The sequence below is a fragment of the Chrysochloris asiatica genome, unplaced genomic scaffold (assembly GCF_000296735.1).
Source record: "Chrysochloris asiatica unplaced genomic scaffold, ChrAsi1.0 scaffold00128, whole genome shotgun sequence".
Classification (NCBI taxonomy): Eukaryota; Metazoa; Chordata; class Mammalia; order Afrosoricida; family Chrysochloridae; genus Chrysochloris; species Chrysochloris asiatica.
In genome coordinates, this window is record NW_006408646.1 from 7,249,991 (window position 1) to 7,271,004 (window position 21,014).

The 21,014-nt window shown below is 48.1% G+C and overlaps 1 protein-coding gene across 2 annotated transcripts in view; it reads right to left on the bottom strand.

The window, feature by feature from the left end:
- The window catches only part of TBC1D10A (TBC1 domain family, member 10A), a 37,526-nt gene continuing 16,512 nt past the window's right edge, over positions 1-21,014 (bottom strand). Inside the window, exons 2-9 of one of the 2 annotated variants that reach the window (XM_006869234.1) lie at positions 10,860-10,959; positions 5,394-5,501; positions 3,023-3,129; positions 2,285-2,399; positions 2,128-2,193; positions 1,390-1,579; positions 1,145-1,299; positions 1-453 (exon numbers count right to left, since the gene is read on the bottom strand). In XM_006869234.1, coding sequence (XP_006869296.1) covers positions 1-453; positions 1,145-1,299; positions 1,390-1,579; positions 2,128-2,193; positions 2,285-2,399; positions 3,023-3,129; positions 5,394-5,501; positions 10,860-10,959 — 1,294 coding nt within the window. Of the gene's footprint in view, positions 454-1,144; positions 1,300-1,389; positions 1,580-2,127; positions 2,194-2,284; positions 2,400-3,022; positions 3,130-5,393; positions 5,502-10,859; positions 10,981-21,014 lie in introns of both variants that reach the window. The other variant, XM_006869233.1, reaches the window with a different exon arrangement.

Below are 21,014 nucleotides of genomic sequence, written 5' to 3' on the forward strand. Positions count from 1 at the left end.
TTATAAGTAGGTGTCCTCGCTCTCCTGGGACGTCAGACTCTCCTGGGAGCAGTGGTGGGCTGAGTTCTGCGGAGCTGGGTCCTTCGGGGGCACATCTGGTGGGGGGCATGCATCTCCCGCAGCAGCCACCATTTCGGCTTGGCCTGTAACTGGGGGCTGGTTCTGTTGCCCACTTGCCTTCGCTTGCTTCTGCTTCTCCTTCTCCTTCTGGACCTGTTTGGGAAGCTTGGACTTGGCTTTAGAGCCAGGGAGGAGGGCATCTGGAGGCAGACGAATGGATGGTGACGGTTGCAGGGAAAGTCGGGAGCCTGGCTCTGCCTCTAAGATGGCCTTGGCGCCGTGCAGCCGGGGCGGGGAGCAGCACTGAAGCTCGCCCCGGGTCTCCTGCCAGCGCCGCAGCTGGATGAGGTGTTCACGCTCGATCTGGCGCTCTGTTACAGGCAACTCCACCACCTGTGGGGCAGCAAGGGGCAGGTGGGTCTTCCCTTCTGCCTCCCAGTATAGGCCCCTACCCTCTGTCGCATCCTCCAATGCTAGCCAGTAACGGATGACCCCAGGAAGGACTTATGAGGCTCTCATAAGTCCCAGAGCTGTGTGCTGGGGAAGGCACTGCTTTAAGGAGAAAACTAGGCATGATCCCCAGAAGCAGAATCTGCTGTCTGTCCACATGACCCCATCACTGCTCAGGACTGCTGGCCACCTACGCTCAGCTCCTGCTCCACTGCCTGCCTGCTGGGAGGTTTGGGGAAAGTCATTGTGACTGCCACATCTTATGTGGGAGATGGGATAATGGCAAGCCCTCAGCAGCCATTCTGGGAAGTATCTTCTACTTCTGCCCCACACCGTGGTACCACCCTCCCCGCAACCCAGTGAAGCCACCTCAGTTGTTACCCCATGACAACCCCGGAGAGACACACTGTCACAAAAGGAAAATACACTCTATGGTACGAATGTGGCCCAAGGGGAAGAGGTGCCACTGAGGGATCAGTTTCTTCTTCTTCATTCCCAAGAGGTTCCGAACAATGAGACAGCCACTCAGTGGGAAGAACCGTGCACACCATCCCAGCTGACCCAGCCTCCAAGGCAGAGGGTTAGCAGGCCTCCCCTCCCTTGGTAGGTGATGACAGGAAGGGCTGGGCCGCACCTCCTGGACCAGGAAGGCCTCCTGCATGATCTTGGGGCTGAGGCTCCGCAGCCGCTCGATGGTCTCATACTGGCCCTGGCAGGTTTTGAGCTTCTCTGGAGAGCCCAGCGCATGCTTCAGCAGCACCAGCCCCACCCGGAAGATGATCTTGACACCTGCAAGGGTGAGCACATCGGGGCCTTGAGAGGGTTTCTCTGGAAACAGGAGCCCCATGTGGTTGGGCTGGATGCAAGGGTGCTCAGTACCTTCGCAGAAGAACATGTCCCAGACGCGCAGCACTGAGCTCCAGGGCAAGGTGCGGGCGAAGGCACACATGAACCACTCAGTCATGTAGAGCAGCGGATCGATCTTCTGCCGACTGAGGTGCTTGTGGGCCACAGGTGACACCTTGTGCAGCAGCGAGAAGAGGATCTCCCCATCCAGCTGGATGGCCTCCTGGAGACACAGAGGCCATGACCACCAGAGGGACCACCCTGCTCCCACAACAGGCAGGCAGGCATCTCCTCAGGAGTTTGCTGACTGCCTGCATGGCAGATGCTGGGGATATCATGAAGAATGAGCACACTCACTGATCTTACACATGGAGCTTACAGTGAAATGGAGAAGACAGACTGGAGTCACATGAGCAAAGAGACTTGGGGGGCTAGGGATCCTGAACATGGCAGGAACAGGAACACAGGACAAGCATGTGTGGGACAGTCCCCTGCCAGGGTCAAGGACAGCTTCCTGAGAGCTGAAAGCTGAGGGGCAGGAGGAGTTGTCAGGGGAAGGAGGTGGAGGAGGGAGAAGAGATTCCAGGCAGAGGAAAGAGCTTATGCCAAGGCCTAGAGGCAGGAAGGAACCTGGTGCCCTGGAGGGACTGTGACCCTGCCCAGGCGGCCAGAAACTGAAGGCACACATGGTAACACTGGAGCTAGTGAGGACTGGGCAGAAGTGTCTGTGGAGAGGGGAGTTGAGGGTGCCTTGGATCAGTCAGCACTCACCAGTTTCTCACTGTAGTATCCAGGCAGGTACTTCTCACAGATCTGCACGAGGCACCAGAAGGCTTGCTGTGGATGAGAGAGGCACATGATGACTTGCTACTGGCCTCTCCCTGCTCACCTATCTGCTCACCCACCCAGCAAGGGGGACTGGTGCTACCTCCGCAGGCATGTGCATGAGCAGAACAGCAGCAATGGGTGCCTGGGCCTGGCAGTAGCCCTCTTCAGGCCGGTACAGCGTGTAGGCCTTCAGCACCCGGAACAGGTCCTGCTGGCTGTAGAGAGAAGGAGGAGGACCCGATGACAGATGTGAATGTGCTCACTGCCTGGGCCTGACTCAGTATTTATGCATCCCTGGAGAAAGGCGTAACCTGCTTATGATCACTGAGGGGACTGTCTTCCACTGTAACACACTGACCCTCATATGACCAGAGGAAGCAGGCAGGGTCCCATTGGACAGGAAGGTCAAAGGCTCAAAGAGGAAGCCAGGGGCAGGGCAGGTCATGTTGGGTACTGGAAATGTGGGCCTCTCAGGCGTACTGTGGCCCCTCAGTCAGGTCTGGCCCGATCTGCTTTGGTTGCCCTCCATACACCATTCAACTCCCCACCCACCCAACTCTAACTCTTTCTCCCTCACTCAAACTTGTTTCCAGAAAGGGCCAGACTGAGCAAGCTCAAGCTACTCTGGGGAGTAAATGATGCAAGTTGCCCTGGAGGCAGAAGGAGATGCTAGGAGGACCTAAGAGACACAAACTACACAAAGGAAACACTGATTGTGGAGTTGTGGGTACCCACCTTCTAGGACCCTAAGAACACCCCAAAATTCACTTAGCATGCTCTGCCCACTAGGGATAGGACTTATGGCCACCTCCCTGTCCATAAGGCCCAGCCTGCTCACCCATGGCCCCCCCGGGAAACAAACATCTCATGGAAAGGAAACTGGCGATGCAGGTCACGCTCAATCACATCCAGCCACTTGGGGTCCCCAGGGGACCTGTCCAGCTCCTGGAAGTAAGCAAAGGCAAGGGCACACATTAAGAGCTGGGGAGGGTTGGGGGCCACACTGTCCCAGGTTTGGGCGAGCCCCTACCCAGGGCAGGGCTCATCTAATCCCTGCACAGGCCCCAGCCTTCCTGGACAGGCAGATGCCAGGGCAAGGTCAAAGGGGCAAGGAAAGCAGGACTCTGGAAACCCTGGGTGAGCCTAACTTAGGAAGACCCATACAGACAAGAGCATCTACCATATCTGTGGCTGGAAATAACCTTTAGACACTTCATTCAGGACGCAACTGAATCCATACATCACATTCTTAAGATGGAAAGCTGCGTATCAAAGCATCAGCTCCCACCTGTCACCAGACCAGCGGCCCTCACGGAGTCCTTGCCTTCCCACTCCCAAGACAGGGCCTATCACATTATAGTCTTTTCACAGAAGGGCAAACTGAGGGTCAAAAAAGAGGTTCCAGGGCTAGAACAATGGTGGAGCTGAAACTGAAAAGCAAGCCAGTCCCCAGAGCATCCATTCTGACTCCTCTGTGCCCTGCCTCCCTGTGCAAGTGTGAGGATGGTGCTGGTAAGCAATGGTCACCTAGTCAAGAGGTGGGTATTCTGTACAGAGTCTGGAAGAATGGGAACCTCAGATCCATTGTTGGGTGCAGGGATTTCAAGAAAGTTTTCTTGTTTCTTTGAAATATCATGAACATATTAGCGTAAGTACAATTTGTAAAAACTACACGAGTGCAAAAGAAAACAATCTTTTCTGAAATGCTTTCTGTCTTGATTTACATGTTAATTACTGCCTGTCTTGTATATTGTGTATCAAAACCCCTGAACTGTACATTTAAGAACGGTTTTTACCTAGTGTACACTCAAACCTCAATTAACTAGAAAGAGGGAAGAGGAGGGGAGAGCAAGGACAGGAGCACCCAGAACAGGGGAGCAGATCTGTCAGCCTCAGCTCCAGGGCCAGAGCAGCATCAGAAAAGTCAGAAAAGGCTGCTCGCTGGAGGAAGGCCAGGTCCTCAGCAAACACACCAAGTGGGTGGGGCCCAGCCCTGGCCAGTGGGAACTTCTAACAAGTTCCTTTCCCTCTCCTGTCCTAGGTAAGTGAAGGACGCAAAAGGTTCTGCCCAGCCCAAGGAAGCAGGGAAAGTATAGGAGAAGAGGTAGCCACCAGGCTCTACAGAGCCCGCCAGATTCCGGGGGTTCCCAGTGGGCTGCCTGGGTCTACGGTGGTGAACAGACAGCCTGAGGTGAGTAGTGGGGTAGTACTGAAAACTCCCTCTTGAAATGGGAGGTATGCAACCACTAGGAGGAAAACTCTGGAGTGAAGAGGCCACTCAAGTGGAGCCTGGCATTAGTGTTTTAAAGGACAGTCCAATTACCCTGATTCAGAACTGCCCCAAGCAGTCACTCCACCAATCCTCCTGCCCCCTATGGCAAAGTCAACAGCAGAAACTCTAGGCTGCCTTGCCCCTCAAGCCCCCTTTTCAGAGGCTTGGCAGGACAGGAGTGCTCACCAAAGCATGAAGCGTAAAAACAAATAGCTGGAAGCTGGCCACTCTCTCCCTGTCTGCCTGTCACCAGTCCCAAGGATTTGGGAGAAACCCTGACCACTCTAGCTGGTAAGGCTGGGCGACCCCAAAGAAGCCCAATACATCCTGTTGTTCCCTAGGGGAGCAGGCTATAAGAGTGGGTGGCAGAGGTGGGCACCAAGAAGTCAAGGAGTGTCTTGCCCCTGGGAGGCAGGAATTGGAGGACATGGCTGCAGAGAATACCCCCACTGACAAAAGACCTCTGAGGATACTGCTTCGGCTCTGCCACCCCCACAAACAGCACAAGTGAAGCAGTCACAAAGCAGCCCTGTCTGGACAGGTGTGGGCAGAGCAGGAGATTTGAAGATGAAAGGACAGGAAGTGTGAGACTCCTGTGGGCCTGCTGGGTAAGCTCCCAAAAGTCCAGAGCTCAGGACTCAAGGCAGTCAGGGAAGTTATCTAAGTGTCCCCTCCTGATGACCAGGAGCTGGGAGGTGGCCCACTGAGCCCAAGAGAGAGATCAGAGTGGCTATCAGGGAAAGAGCTGGAGCTCGGATAGGCACAGCCTCCGGCAGTCACCAGAACACAAGATTGGGCCGGCCTGGCTTCCTGGCAGCTGGGTTTGACTGTGCTCTCATCCACTACTCATAGTGTGAGGTCCAGTGAGCACATCCAGGCCTGTCATAGGGAGGGCACCAGAGATGTAGAAGGAAGGGGAGGGAGAAGGGAAACTCACGTCAAACTTTCCAGGGTTCTGCTGGAGCTTCACCTTGCCCCCGGACAGGTACTGCCAAGCACGGCCCCGTAGTGAAGGCGGGATACCCTTCTGGCATCGCAGACGGATCTGAAAATAAACAGGAGGGCTGTGTCCAGGCAGCTCCCCCAGAGGCAGCATGCCAGCCCACCCCTAGCCAGTACATGGTGGGCTTTCAATGAGCACATTAGCAAGAACAGAAAAGGGAGCAAAACACTTTTCTTACTGCTGCTCTAATGCAGATCCTATATGTGTGTGTGTGTGTGCGCGCGCGGTGGGCATTGAGGAGTATGGGGTGGGTGGGGGAAATGGCTGCTTCCAGGTGATGGTTGAGTCCCTGTGGCCCTTATTTCCTTGTCCAGTGACAACTCAAGCATTCCTGAACTTTCTCAAGAATTTGGAATCCTCCATAACCATTTTCCTCCCAATAGCTGTGATCTTTCAGGACTAGATCACCAGACCTTTCTTTCAAGAAGCTTCTGTGTAGATTCCAGGTGCTGACTTTTCCATTAGTAATCAGACACTTAACTGTCTGTCACCCACGAACTCCCCGAAGTTGACACGTCTGTGGGATACCACCAGGAAGAGATCAGCTGAGACACCAGAGATGAGGGCAGTGGAGAGAGAGCAGCTGAGGACTCTAGACTCATGGAAAGAGAAAGGCTCTGTGCTGGCAGCCAGGTGCTGGTCACCAGGAGGCAGGCTTGCAGAATATGCCCTTTGGTTGTTTAAATGATTAATATTCCTGAGTGTTTTTGTGTACATCCCCCCTACCCCCCCCAAAAAAACACCAGCGGGAATAGAAGTAAATACTGTTGAATGATGATGCACTAAGGAGATTGTAATCATTGCAATGAAATGATAAGTGTAAAACTGATGTTCTCCCATGTAAACTATCACTCAATTCACAATAAAAACTTAAAAAAAAAGATTAGCTGAGCTGCAGTCTCTGGGAAAGCAGCAGATCACAGCTAACCAGGAATGTGCCCCTCAGAAGAAGCTTGGTTTGGGGTTGCAGCAAGGTTTAAACAGCCAACCTAAAACTCAAAACTCATGCTGTTGAGTTGAATTCTGACTCATAGCCACTCTATATGACAGACTAGACCTACTCCATTGGTGGTGTTGTTATGTGCTGTGGAGTTGGTTCCAACTCATAGCGACCCTGCATAGGGTTTCCAAGGCTGTAAATCTTTAAGGGAGCAGAAAGCCTTATTTTTCTCCCGCGGAACAGCTGGTAGTTTCGAACTGCTGACCTTGCAGCTCACAACCCGATTCATAACCACTATGCTACCAGAACTACTCCATAGAGTTTCCAAAATTGTAAATCTTTATAGAAATAGATTGCTGCATCTATCTTCCAAGGAGCAGCTGGTGGGTTTGAACACAGACCTTCTGGTTAACAGGTGAGTGCGTAACCACTGTGCCACAATGGCTCCTGCAGCCAGCCTAGAGAGAAGGAATCTCAGCAGGCCTGAGTGGCATCCTGATCCCAGCCCTAGGCAAAATGGCACCTGTCTTCCTATTCAAAGACTGAGAAGGGAGAGGTCTGTGAGGTAGCTCATGATCAATTCATGCTAGCTGCTCTTACAGAAAAAGGCAGCCACTGTCAAAACCCAGTGTTAAAAAACAACATGTCTTTTACAAATGGGAAAACTGAGGCATAAACTAGAAAAGTATTTGTTCACCAGCAGAGATCTCCCCTACTTCCTACCTCCACACTCAGGCTGGTGGGACAGCTCTGTATACTTTCCTCTCAACTGACCTCCTGGAGCTCAACAGGGAAGGGGCTGGGCTCCCCCTGGGCTTAGAATAAACCTCTGAAGGCAGCTGCCCTGACCATCCTCCTGGGTCTCAAGGTTAAGGAGGGTGAAGGCAAGAGCCAAGGCACCACTCCAGTGGGATGTGGAGGGGAAGGTTTCAGAAGAATTGGCCAATGATGCCCCCCTTGACACCATGCCCACCCCTAGCCTGGCATGGGATGAAGGGGGATGGGGGTAGTGAGAAGAGTACATGGCTGTGGGTTTGAATCCAGCTTTACCACATAAGAGCTGTATTGACCTTGAATCAATCACTTATCAGCTGTAAGACTGGAATGCCAGCACCTCCTTGGCTGAGTTGCTGAGAGGACTCTATTAGAAGGGGGAAAAAGTGCCTAGCCTGGTCCTGAAACACTGTATGTGCTCAATAGATCCTGGCTTTGTCACCACCCTCCATTTGGGGACCCTGACTGACACAGAAGCCACAGGGCCTCAGGTTCCGACTTAATTTTCCCTCACCTGGAGCCCTTCAAACAGTCCCCGTGGAAGGTCCCGAGGAAGGGGGCACAGAAGGCCAACTTTCCTGATGACCAGTGCAAGCAAAAGAAAACTTTCCAAAAGTCAGAGAGAGTCAAGGACCAGAAGAGGGACCGGCAGCCACGCAGAAGGTGGTAGGGGAAGAGCAGCTGTGGCGGTCACAGGAGCCAAGCTGGAGCTTCTGGGATTGCCTGGAAAGGGGAGAGGGAAGGTGACAGGCTCAGACCCTGGGGACAGTTTCCTGCTGCTGTGGGTCTTTGTCTGGGCAAGCTCTGGCAACAGAATTCAGTCACCAGCCCTCAGGTTCCCCCCAGGGCCAGGGCCTGCCTTTGCCTCATCACAGTCCCTGGAAAGTCCTGGGACACTTTGAGGTAAGGAAGGTCCCCTAAGAGGCCCTGTATTCACCACTTGGGCATCCAGAGCTTGGCCAGGCTCTTCTGTGGGCCTGAGAGCCTTTCCCTATGTGGCATCATCTCCTTAGCATATTGGTTCAGAAGGCATGGTAATCTCTACCCTGACTGCCAGGGGAGGGAGTGCTTGTGGGGTTCCATAAGGATAAAGTATGAGAAAGTGCCCAGCAAGCAGAAAGCCCTGGGATTCTCATTCTCTGATTGCTTAGTTGGGGAAAGAGGTCTCCAAGTGAGGCCACACCCTCGCCTGCTGAATTTGGGAGGGCCAGGTCACAACTTGAGCAGAGTCCCCAAGGGAACTTAGCATTTCAGCGACGGCCAGCCTCCCTACTGCTAAGTTCAGATCTGAACACAACTGGGTTCAGTGAGGGCACCCTCCAGCAGGGCCTGGTCCTTCTTCTGGGGCCAGGGGATAAGTCCTAGAGAAGGGCTGGGCATAGGCTCACTTCCTGAAACAGGTATTGCCCTTCCTGAACAAACAAAGGGAGGACCCAAGCCTCTCCGGCCAGGCAGGAAAAGCTCCTAGAGTAGTTGGGCCAGTACAGCCACAGCTAAGGTGGCAGCTGTGATGCCCTGTAGTTGCCCCCTCCCCTCCTAGAGCAGAGGGCTCAGGCCTCTGAGTGGGGTAAGGAGAAGCATTGCTGTGGTGGTTCCTGCTGGGCAGGGGCAGGCATCAGGCTCTAACCACAGGGCCTAGGAAGCCAAGGGGAAGAGGAAGTACTGCTAGCTGCTTTGCTGAAAAGACCTCCCCAAGGCCCCCCTTGGGAATCCCTGTGCAAGCCACCACAGCACACAGCTGGAGAGCTAGCTGAAGCTAGACAACAACCTGAGGGATGAGGAGGCCGGGAAACAGTCCCCACCATCAGGCAGGAATCAGGTGAGAAAAGCACAGAGGAAAAAGAGAACAACTTTCTAATAAGCAAAGAAGAAAGTAAGCCTCAGAGTCCACAGAGAACAGTAAGCAATGGGCCCAGGCCTGGGTGGGCCTCTCTTCCCATGGGCACAGTCTCTGAGGCACTTTAGTTACTAGCTCATGCGAGCCACGCAACAAGACTGTGGTTCCCATTTGACAAGGGAAACTGAGGCTGCTAGGGAGACATGACTTGTCCAAAGTTACATAGCTAGGCATAGGTAAGAAGTGAGGAAGAGAAGGGAGCTGCGCTGAGTCCACATCTGGCCTATGGTCTGTGCTTTCTGCTATGCTCTTAAGTCAGATGTGCCAGACCAAGGCTTCAAACCAAAGAAACTGGAAGACACCTGAATTTAACCAAAATGGAAAAAATTTATGTTGAAGCCCTGGAATGGGAGACTTGGAAGTGAGCTCTTCCAGGAGCCTGAGACAAGAGATTGGATTATTGATGAAACAGCAGAGAGTGACACACATTCAAAGCAGGGTGGCCCCACCATCTTTGATTCAAACACCACAGACTCCCAAGCTGCGCTGGAGGGCCGTTAAGTTTCTAACAGGACTGTGACTCATTATTTTTCCTATCTCCATCACTTCAGTTTACCCAAAATTTTTTAATTCTGGTGTGCTCCAGTGCTGCTTCCTCATCCATGGTTGACCCAGGCTGAACCGGTTCAAAGGCCTGCTAGACCAGTGTGTCAGATGACGACAGTGGGAAAGTGCTGAGCAACTTCAGCTGTGAGTCTCTGGACAGGCATCCTCGGGCCAGCTGGAGCCTTTGTGGGCCAAGGAATAGGTAGAACCTGCAGAGGGCGGCCTAGGGCATGAGTGGTAGGTAAACACACTCCTTTGGGGATAGAATTAGTGCCTACAGATAGCCTGATCTGAAAAACAACACTGGCTATTTTCATTTTTATATGTTTTTTTTTTTTTTTTAAACATGAGGCTACTTTTCTTTCTTTTTGCTTTGGCCATGCGGCAAGAGAAAGGTAGCAAATTTGTGGTGCTGTGAGTTAATGCGCTAAACTGTAAAGTCAGTTTGAATCTCAAAGTCAGCAGTTCAAGCTCACCATTTACTCTTAGGAAACCCTATACAGAGTCACTATGAGTTAGAACCAACTCAATGGCACTGAACAACAACAAATGAAGTAGTTAAAGAGCCCTGGTGGTGCTGTAGGATAAGCACTAGGGTAAGTGTAGGATAAAGTCAGCAGTTCAAATCCACCAGCTCCTCCAGAGGAGAAAGATGAGGCTGTTTGCTCCTGGTAAAGATTTACACCCTAGGAAACTCCATACAATCACTATGGGAACTCAACTCAGTGGTAGCGGGTTTTGGATTTGGTTACTGCAGTGGCTACGAGTTCAGACTCTGAGACTTCAGGTCTCCGAGTCATTGGACCTATGCCCCATCTGTAAAGAGGGGCTACTATTACTGCCAGCCTCATCAGTGTGTTGTAGGAAGAACTGTCCAAGTCAAGTTTCTGGCATACTGCAAACGTTCACCATGTTAGCTATTATTAGTATTACAAAGTCCTCTCTGATAAGTGGTAAGCAGGCTTATGGAATTATAGAGGAAAGCTGTCTAAAAGGGCTTTGGGCTAAAAGTGCCTTCGAAATTCAACTCCAGGACAAAGTTCTGCATGAACTGTCTTCTTCAAGGGTCTGAGTGAAGGTTGCGCCCTGCCCTTCCACCAGCTTGTTTTCTCTTTCAGAATGGGACACCTAAGGCAATCTGACTGCTGGAGAAGCCCGTGCTCCCCTAAACTGATGAGATTTCTTACTTTTCCTCTACCTCTCCAGGCTGCCAACTCCTTGCTCAAGGCCCAGGCCACCTCACCTTTTTGTGCTTCTTGGCCATCCATTTGTCCCAGTTGTTGAGCATATCCAGCCACTTGGATTCCCTCTGCCTCAGCACCTCCAGGGGGACTTCCTCCAGCCTGTGGAGCAGAGGGTAGGGCCTGTTAGAGGTGCCAAGAAAAGCAAAGGTCCTGGCTTAGACCCTGGCCAGCAGCCTAGTCGGGCCGCCATTCCTTTCCCTGTTCCCCCACCCACGCTGTTCTCTTGGGAACTGCTAACTCATCAAGTCCCTGAAGATTATGAGAGAGGGAATGCTGCCCCTGTTAGGAGGGTACAAGCCAGAAAGGCATGAGGTTCAAGTCCCCACTCCCCCAGTTTTCCAAGGGACCAGGATCAGTCACTAAGCCTCGCTGGGGCAGAAACCCATGTGTCTTCCATACACACCCCGTTCTGCATCTTGGTAAATAAGCCTCTTTAGAGGGCTGGTGTGCAAGGTGCAGGATTGGACACAAAAACTAGTCAAACAAGTATAGAAATAACATGCTCATCTCTTCTCTCCATCCAAACTAGTTACTCATAATTTCCAATGAAGCCCAGACCCTTTCCCACCTTTTAACCTTTACTCATGCCAGTCCCTTTGCTGGAATGTTCTTCAACTTGTCTCTACCTATCAAAACCCGACACATACTTCAAAACCCTGTCAAATGCTTCCTCTTGTATTTGTTCAACATCTATTTACTAAGTAAATGTTAGGTGCCCAGCACTGTTCTTAGGTAGGGTCCTATGAGGGTTGTGGGAAAGTACTTTGATGACAAGAAACAAAGTTCCAACCCTCACAAAAATGACATTCTACTGGGCATTGACAGTGGGGAAAACATCAAGACCCCACCCCAGGCAGGCCAACCAGCACCAAATCAGGTTGAGGCGGGCTGTGGCAGGACTCCTAGTCTAAGCCAGAGGGTGTGTCTAGTGAGTGGGCTTCCTCCCAGAAGTGAGCCTCTGGGAATTCATGAGTTCATATACCTGAATGGCAAAGAGGATGGGGAGGCGACTAGAATGTGTAGGCTGGACACAATACATGTTTTCTTGTTTAGAATATAGAGCAATGTTGGTTAAAAATAAACATGTGTCTCTTTACACTCCTGGTGTGGTGCTGTAGGATCAGCACTGGACTGAAAACCAGAAGGTCGGTAGTTCAAAGCCACCAGCTACTCTTCAGAAACTGCACAGTGTTGCTATGAGTCAGAACCGACTCAATGGCACTTAACAACAACTCTCACACTCCTAAAATTATTTTTAAATAGTAGATTACAGATTTTTTTCTTTCATTTATGTTTTGTATGTTTTTTTTTTTCAATTAAACAGAGCACTTGACAGTACTAATGAAATAAAATATTAATGACAGATGAGAAAACAGAAGCTCAGCGAGGTAAAGTAAGGGCCAGAGAGGAAATCTTGCCCAGAGTCAAACAGCAAGTGAGTGGAAAAACCCAAAATCAAAGCAGGTCATCGCCAAGAGCCCGCACACAGTTTTGCCAGACATCCTAGAAGAAGTCACTTGGGGAACTCAGAATAAGTGAAGGAGAAGCCCTGGGCAGGGACACTCCCGAAGCTCATAGGAGACACTCAGCAACAGGACACAGCAGGGTTGGGCCAGGGCCAGGCCTTGATTCTCTCTGCCGGAAGGAAATTCACTGCTGTGACTTTTACTGGTTGGAAGAACAGAGGGAGGGGCCCTGGCAGAGCTAGGGCCTCAGAGACACAAAAGGGAGGGCAGGTCCTCTTCCTTGAGTGGGTGGGTACTTTATCTGGGGAACAGCACAGGCCTAATAGCAGCATTGGGGCTGAAGAGCTAAGGAGTGGCTACAGCCTGGGGCAACCCGCCCTACTTGACACACTGACACAGACCATCCTCCTCTTGAACTGCTGCCCCTCTCACAATCTAGAGGTAGAACCAGGAGGTGGGGACACTTCATTCCCTTCCATCCCTGGTGGGAGAGAAGGAAAGCCGAAGCCTTTAGGTCAGGTAATTTACAAAGGTTGTTTCCAAGCAACCCACAAATAAGCAGGCAACAGAATGGAAACCAAAGGCCCACACATGGGCCATGCTGCCTCTCACCACCTACAAAGTGGCCACTGATGCAACAGATCAGGTTGGGATGAACCTCCTAGTTAACAAAACAAAAGAGGGTGCCCACACTGAGTCAACAGGAAATTACAGCCTCCGCTGCAGATGCAGATAACATCTGATCCAATGCACAGATGAGCAAACCCAGATGCAGATAACATCTGATCCAATGCACAGATGAGCAAACCCAGATGCAGATAACATCTGATCCAATGCACAGATGAGCAAACCGAGGCTTATGAAGGGAAATGCTTGGATGACCAGTTTCCAAAAATGAAATACAGGCCCATTTGACACCTCAATCCCATGTCTGTCTTTGTTGATAAAATCTGACTTCAGGAGCTTAGAAATACCCATTTTTCCAATTGCAGTTACATAGAGAAACTTACTAAAATTGAGTGTTCTTATAACTGATGCCAGATAGCAGCTTTGGCAGTTTCAAAGCCCCAGTGTCAAACCTCAAACCGGAATTTCAGTAAGGTACAAAACAAACTACCATAGTTCCTGGATTCTAAGACCTCACTCACTGATTTCAAACTACTCTACTCATTTGTCAAAACCTTCTCAGAAACAAATAAAAACCCACCACTCCTACTTTAAAATGTACCTGTAAAGTAAAAAATCCATTTTAACTTAAAAAACTGAAGTTGGAAACTTTTTTGAAGAAATAGAGCATTTGAATGACTTCTCTTCGAATGGCCAAATAGCTTAATCCACCTAGAAACGGTGAGAAGGAAGACACTGGAGGTCTGGCACACATGCAGTCTCACTGGGGCCGACTTGTCTTGATGCACAGGATGTGCTCCTGAAAAGTTACAGGCTATCCAGTTACTTCAAACTACAAGGTTCCATTTCCATCTAGTCAGTCAGGATCTCAGAAGGCATGGGATCCAACGTGGTGGTGTCTACAAGAGAAAGCAAGTTGCTTCCCCTCGGAGCCTCAGTTTCCTAATGTCTAGATAGCCTGCACTGTGAACTGACTCTCAAAAGCTGCTGCCCAGAGACAAGCTGGGAATGGTGTTGGGGCCAGGAAGGGTCCCTGCAAACAGTGTGATGGTGCTGAAACCTGAGCTGGCTTTGTCCTGACAGCAGAGGGAGAGCATGAGCCAGTAAAAGGGACCAAATAGCCCATGGGGGATGCGGCCAGTCTGAGGGCCTCACTCACCTTCTGGAAAGACCCTCTTTCCTTAAGGTGGCCTGAAGAAGCCTTGTAACCAAGAGTCTAATGAGCTCTAGAGTTGCTCACCTGCTTGGACACTCCAGGGTGGGGCCTAATTACCCTAGGTGAAGCCACCCTATTATTGACCAATTTCTGCTGTTAAAACTTCATTTTCTACGTGTTATAGACTAAATTGTATTATGGATTAAAAAAAAAAAGTGTGTTGTAATCCTAACCTCTATGCCTGTGTTTAGCCCTGGTAGTTTAGTGAATTATGAATGCTTACGGCAAGGAAGAAGTTCAAATCTACCAGTCGCTCCACAGGAGAAATATGAGGCTTTCTGCTCCCATAAAGATTTATAGCCTCAGACCTCTATACAGAGTTACTATGAGTTGGAACTGACTCGATGGTACACAACCGCCTCCACCACCATCACCATCACCACCACCACCACCACCACCACACCTGTGGTTATAATCCCCTTTGGGAATGGGTTGCCTTTGTTATGTTAATGAGGCAGGATTAGTACAGGACATTATCTTGATTTTATCTCCTGTGAAACATAAAAGATATTTAAAAAGCAAGGAGCAAACAGAGATGGGAGACAAGAGATGCCAAGACACAAGGAGATCTCCCAGGTGCAGAAGTTCACAGAATCAAGGAAGGACCTTCTCTAAAGCCAACAGAGAAAGGAAGTCTTCCCCTAGAGCTGGCACCTGAATTCAGACTTCTAGCCTCCAAAACTGTGAGAAAATATATTTATTTTTGTTAAAGTCACTCATTTGTGGTATTTCTGTGATGGTAGCACTAGATAACTAAGACAGGATTTGGTACCAAGAGTAGCATGCTGCTTGCTCTAACATATCTAAAATGTGGACGTAGTTTTGGAATTGACTAGTAGGTGAGTCTGGGAGAGTTTTAGAGTACCTAAGGAGCTCTGGTAGCGTAGTGGTTACGAATCGGGCTGCGAACCTTAAGGTCAGCAGTTCGAAACTACCAGCCGCTCCGTGGGAGAAAGAAGAGGCTTTCTACTCCCGTAAAGATTTACACCCTTGGAAACCCTGTACAGGGTCGCTATGGGTCGGAACCGACTCGACGGCACTTCACAACAACAACAATATAAAAAGTAGAGTCTTGGTGTAGGATAAGCACTGGACTGCTAGCCACTCCTTGGAAACCGTTTAATGCAGGGGTGGGGTACGTGTCCGGCCCTCAGGCCACATAAGGTGCATGAAATCATTTGGTCTGGCCCTACCAAGGCAACCACAGTTCCAGCTATCACATTGTTTTGTTGTTGTGAAGTGCCGTCGAGTCGGTTGCGACCCATAGGGTTTCCTGTATAGGGTTTCCGAGGAGCAGCTGGCAAACTTGAACTGCCAACCTTGCAGTTCAAAAAACTTTGCAGTCTGGTGCATAAACCCACAGCACCACACCAGGACTCCAGCTATCACATTCGGGGAGAGTTAATGAAATGTTTGACCAAATATTGCAGGATAATTTTTAAGTTGGCAATTTTGTATGGCCCATGAATGATGCAATAGATTTTGGCAGAAAAAGGTTCCCTACTCCCTGCCTCACAGCACTTCTTGTTGTTAAGTGCTGTCCAGTCAATTCCAATTCATAGTGATCCGGTACTGGGTTTTCAAGGATCAGCTGGTGAGCTTGAACTGCCGACCTTTCTGGTCAAACTAACTTTGCAGTCCAGCACATTAACCCACAAGAACCACATCAGGACTCCCTTACAGCACTTGGCAAATATTAAGAGCCTATATGAAAGGAGCTCTGGCAGCAACGTAGTGGTTACGAATTGGGCTGCTAACCTCAACATCAGCAGTTTGAAACTACCAGCTGCTCCATGGAAGAAAGATGAGGCTTTCTGCTCCCCTAAAGATTTACAGCCTCAGAAACCCAATATAGGGTCGCTATGAGTCAGAACCGACTCCACGGAACATAACCACCAACCACCACCATGTTAAAAGAGACTGTTGGTAGAATTCTGACTATCAAAGGCAATTCTGGTAAGGGCTCAGAAGGAAGTGAGGAGCGCTATAGAGAAAGTCTCTATCATCTTAGGAAATAAAAATGGCACTAGCAACAAAATGTTGCTAGAAATGTGGATATTAAATGTGCTTCTGGTAAGGCTTTAAAAAAAAAAAAGATGAACATGTGATTGGGCAATGGAGGAAGGGCGATGCTCTTTATGCAGTGGGAAGGAAATTGTCTGAATTATGTTCAAATGTTTGGTAGAAGGTAGAACTTGTAAGTGATGAAGTTGGATATCTATATCTGGCTGAGGAGGTTTCTAAACAAGATCTTAAAGAGATCATGTGGCTTTACCTTTCCATTTACAGTAAAATAAGAGAGGAAAGAGATGGACTTTAAAATGAACTGTGGAAAATGAAAACAGTATTTAACGATTTAGAAAATTCTATTGTACAAACTAAGGACGTGTCTTAGAATGTTCAGCAAGAATTGTGACTACATAATCTTTTGTTAAAGAGATTAAGCCTGTGACTGAAGGATCTGAAAACTACCACAGTATCAGCTTAGACTGAAGGGGACAGAGAAAGAATGAAAGAAAAGAACACTGTCTGCTTCTAGGAATTCTACAGGCAGGAAACAGGCCAAAAGAGCTCAGCTATTGTTTGTTCTCCAAGAAAGGAAAAGGACCATCCCTGGAGCAACTAAGAGATCAGCAGAACTGTTGGAAGGAACCATGGAAGAAAGGCTGCCTTGGGCTCAAAGGGTGGGGCCATCCTCTCCTAACTCTCAAAGGGTCGCATCTTTGCCATGTTGGTTCTGGAGTATTGGACTGCTGTGAAAGTGTGCCAGAGGTAAGGGGTTGCTGCCCATTCCTGAGGGGGCTGCCATGCCCAACGGCAGAAGAATGCAAATGGATTAGCAGAATGTGTCTGCCAAAAGCGAAAACTAAGAGAGCAGAATTGCTGTCTCAATGAGTCTGGGAAGTGGAGGTGAATTCCAGTGATGATGGGTCTCCAGATGGCATGACCAACACCCAGAGTGTGGAAGGCGGGGCCAGTCCCAGATGGTTTCAGGGAACAGAGGATTTTTTTCAAGGCTAGAGAGCTAATATGGGTTTGGGACTTGATTAGTGCCTGTTTTGTGTCCCATCCCCAAAGTGTGATGTAAATCCTAACCTTTATGTCCATGGTTATAATCTCATTTGGAATGGGTTTTCTTTGTTATGCTATTGAGGCAGGATTGTTATAAGGTGTATTTTGAGTCAATTCTTTTGAGATACAAAAGAGTTTTGTTTAATATCTTTTATTTCTCAAAAGAGATTGACTAACACAAAAGATAGCAAGTGGAACTGGGAGAAGAGAAATACCAAGGCACAAAAAGATTGCCCAGACAAACACCTTCCTTCAGAGAGTGGAAACCTTCCCCATAGGTGGCACCTTGAATCCAACTTCTTGCCTCCTATGCTGAAAGAAGCTCTGGTAGCGTAGTGGTTACGAATCGGGCTGCGAACCTTAAGGTCAGCGGTTTGAAACTACCAGCCGCTCCGCGGGAGAAAGATGAGGCTTTCTACTCCCGTAAAGATTTACACCCTCGGAAACCCTGTACAGGGTCGCTATGGGTCGGACCCGACTCGATGGCACTTAACAACAACAACAACAATGCTGAAAGAAAACAACTTTGTTTCTTAAAGCCACTCATTTTGTGGTATTTCTGTTATAGCAGCTCTATATAATACATAATGTCAATTTTTTCCTGGTATTTTCTACTTACAGTCTCAATATTCCCCTAAGGACAGCCAGACACCTCTGACACACACATGCTTATTCCTTGTCATCCACCCATCCCTATCTGGAATGACTTTTCTTCTCACCTCTCCAAGTTACAGTAACCCTTCAGAGTCCAATATAACAACAAAAGCCATAATTTCAACAATAATAACAGCAACAGAAGCAATAGTTGTTACTATGTAAATTATCTATGTACATACTTTACCTATGCAAATGTTGCTATTGTGTGCCAACACTGCAATTCCAGCTGTTAGAAATATTATGATCATAATGTCAAGTCTCTTAAGGCTAAGAGACTTGCTCAAGGCCACACAGTGCTAGAACTCAAACTCAGGCTAACCCATGTTCTTGACCCTTACACCACACTCCTCTGCTCTGCAGGTCAACCCTTAGCCTCTATGATGAGGCCATTAATTGTCCTTCAACCTGAAGACCTTCACCCTGACTTAGAACACCATTTCTTAAAAGTTTTTAAACTGAAATTCATAGTAAAAGTATACACATTTTATATTGAGATTACACACACACACACACAGGTTATTGTTAGCTGCCGTTGAGTTGAATTGATCCTCAAATTGAGGTGACCACATGTACAACTGGATGAAATATTTGCCAGTCCTGCGCCATCCTCACAATTTGTTACTAACTAGACCTGTTGTGATCCTAAACTGTTGTGATCTACAGGGTTTACACTGGCTGATTTTTGGAAGTGGATCACCACGTCTTTCTTCATAATCTAAGATGGAAGCTCCCCTGAAACCAGCTCAGTATCATAGCAACATGAAAGCCTCACTGACAGACAGCAGTGGTGGCTGTGTATGCATTAAGTGTACTTGCCAGGAATCGAACCTGTGTCTCACACATGGAAGGCGAAAACTATACCATTGAGCCATCTACAAATAAAATGTACTCTTACATGCATTTATGCACTCTGATATTTGCTGTTCCACTTCTGTAATATTCTACTGTATTTCATTTTTTAAAAATGCTGGCCATAGCTCCCTAAAACTGATTTCAGTGCCAACTCATTAATGAGTCAGATACATTAAGTTTGAAATGAGTACTTCATTACAACTTGCTCATTTCGCTCAGCACCATATATAGCTCCCTTAAATGGACCAGGCTTTGAACTTCAGTAATTGCACCACACCCCTCACAAGTGCTCAAAAGGTGCCTGCCTGGTTTTCAACATAATAGCATTAAATAGCATTACTTTCATCTGCATTGCATTCAGAGCTACAGGGCACTTCTACATGCACCAAGTTTATCTGTCACCCTAACAAACCCACCATTGCTCCTCAGAAACCCTTTACAGGGTCACTATGGGTCGGAATCGATTGGATGGCACTTACAACAACAAGGATCTCTAGAAATTACCCTGAAAGAACATGGCAGAATTCTGAAAGACCAACGACTAATTCACTGAAAATACCTTTTGTCAACAACATACACAGAGACTACACACGTGGATCTCACCAGATGGAATAAAACACAGGAAACAAAATGACTACATCTGTAGAAAGAGGCATAGGAGAACAGAGGCAAAGGAGCGAATTGTGGAACAAACCATCAATATGCCAGTTCAGGCTGACGCTGAAGAAGATTAAAACAAGTCCTTGAAAGCCAAAATACAATCCTAAATATATTGTTATTACTGTTATTAAATGCCGATGAGTCAGTACAAACTCAATAGTGACACTGTATAGAGTTTCAAGACTGTAAATCTTTGAGGGAGCAGAAAGCCTCATCTTTCTCCTGAGCTGGTGGTAGGTTCGAACAACCAACCTTGTGCTTCCAGTCCAGTTTTTATCCTACAGAGCCACCACAATCCTGAACCTTGAGTATAACCCACCTGGAACACTTATGACCAAAACTCAGACCAGTTTGGTTTGTGGGATGACATCAAGAACATCATACATGAAGAAAGTTCATTAAAACTACAGGAAAGACCAACATGTATATCACAAGAGACTGAAACTTGTTCTAGGATGGAGAGAAACTAAAGCAAATGGAAAAACTGATACAGTATAAGAGCTGAACAGAAAATTTCAAAGGATAGCTCAAGAAGACAAAATAAAGCATTATAATGAAATGTGCGGAAACCTGAGGTTAGATTACCAAAAGGGAAGAACATGCCCAGCATTTCTCTGGCTGAAAGAACTTAAGAAAAAATTCAAGCCTCAATTTGCAACATGAAGGGTTCTGTGGGCAAAATGGACTCCTGGTGTGGCACTGTAGGATAAGCACTAGAGCATAAGGTCAGTGTGAACAGCAAGGTTGGCAGTTCAACTCACCAGCCACTCCTTGGAAACCCTATAGAGTGTTGCTATGAGTCTAACTGACTGGACGACACTTAACAACAACAGCAGGCAAAATATTGAACAATGCAGGAAGCATTAAAATATGGCGGGAATATATAGTCACTGTACCAAAAAGAACTGGTTCAACCATTTCAGAAGGCAGCATATGATTAGGAACCAATGGTACTGAAGGGAGACGTCCAAGCTGCACTGAAGGTATTATCAATACCTAAGTTTCCAGGAATTAACAGAAAAACAATTGAAATTTTTCAACAAAGTAATGCAGCACTGGAAACACGTCACTCATCTATGCCAAGGAATGTGGAAGACAGCTACCTAGCAAACCAACTAGAAGAGATAAATATTTATGCCCATTCCAAAGAAAGGTGACCCTACGGAATGCAGAAATTATCTAAAAATTTTATTAATATTACACACAAGTAAAATTTTGCTGAAGATAATTCAAAAACAATTGCAGCAACATATCAGCAGGGAGCTGCCAGAAACGCATGCAGGATTCAGAAGAGAATGTGGAACGAGGGATATCAAAGCTTATAACTGATGAATCTTGACTGAAAGCAGAGAATACCAAAAAGATGTTTACTTGTATTTTATTAACTATGCAAAGGCATTGGACTGTGTGGATCCAAAGGAACTATGGATAACATTGCAAACAATGGAAATTCCAGGACACTTCATTGTGCTCATGCGGAACCTGTACACAGACCAAGAGGCAGTTGTTCAAACAAAACAAGGATTTTATTTAAGCTGAATGGTTTAAAATCTGGAAAGGTGTGCGTCAGGGTTGTGTTATTTCACCATACTCATTCAATCTGT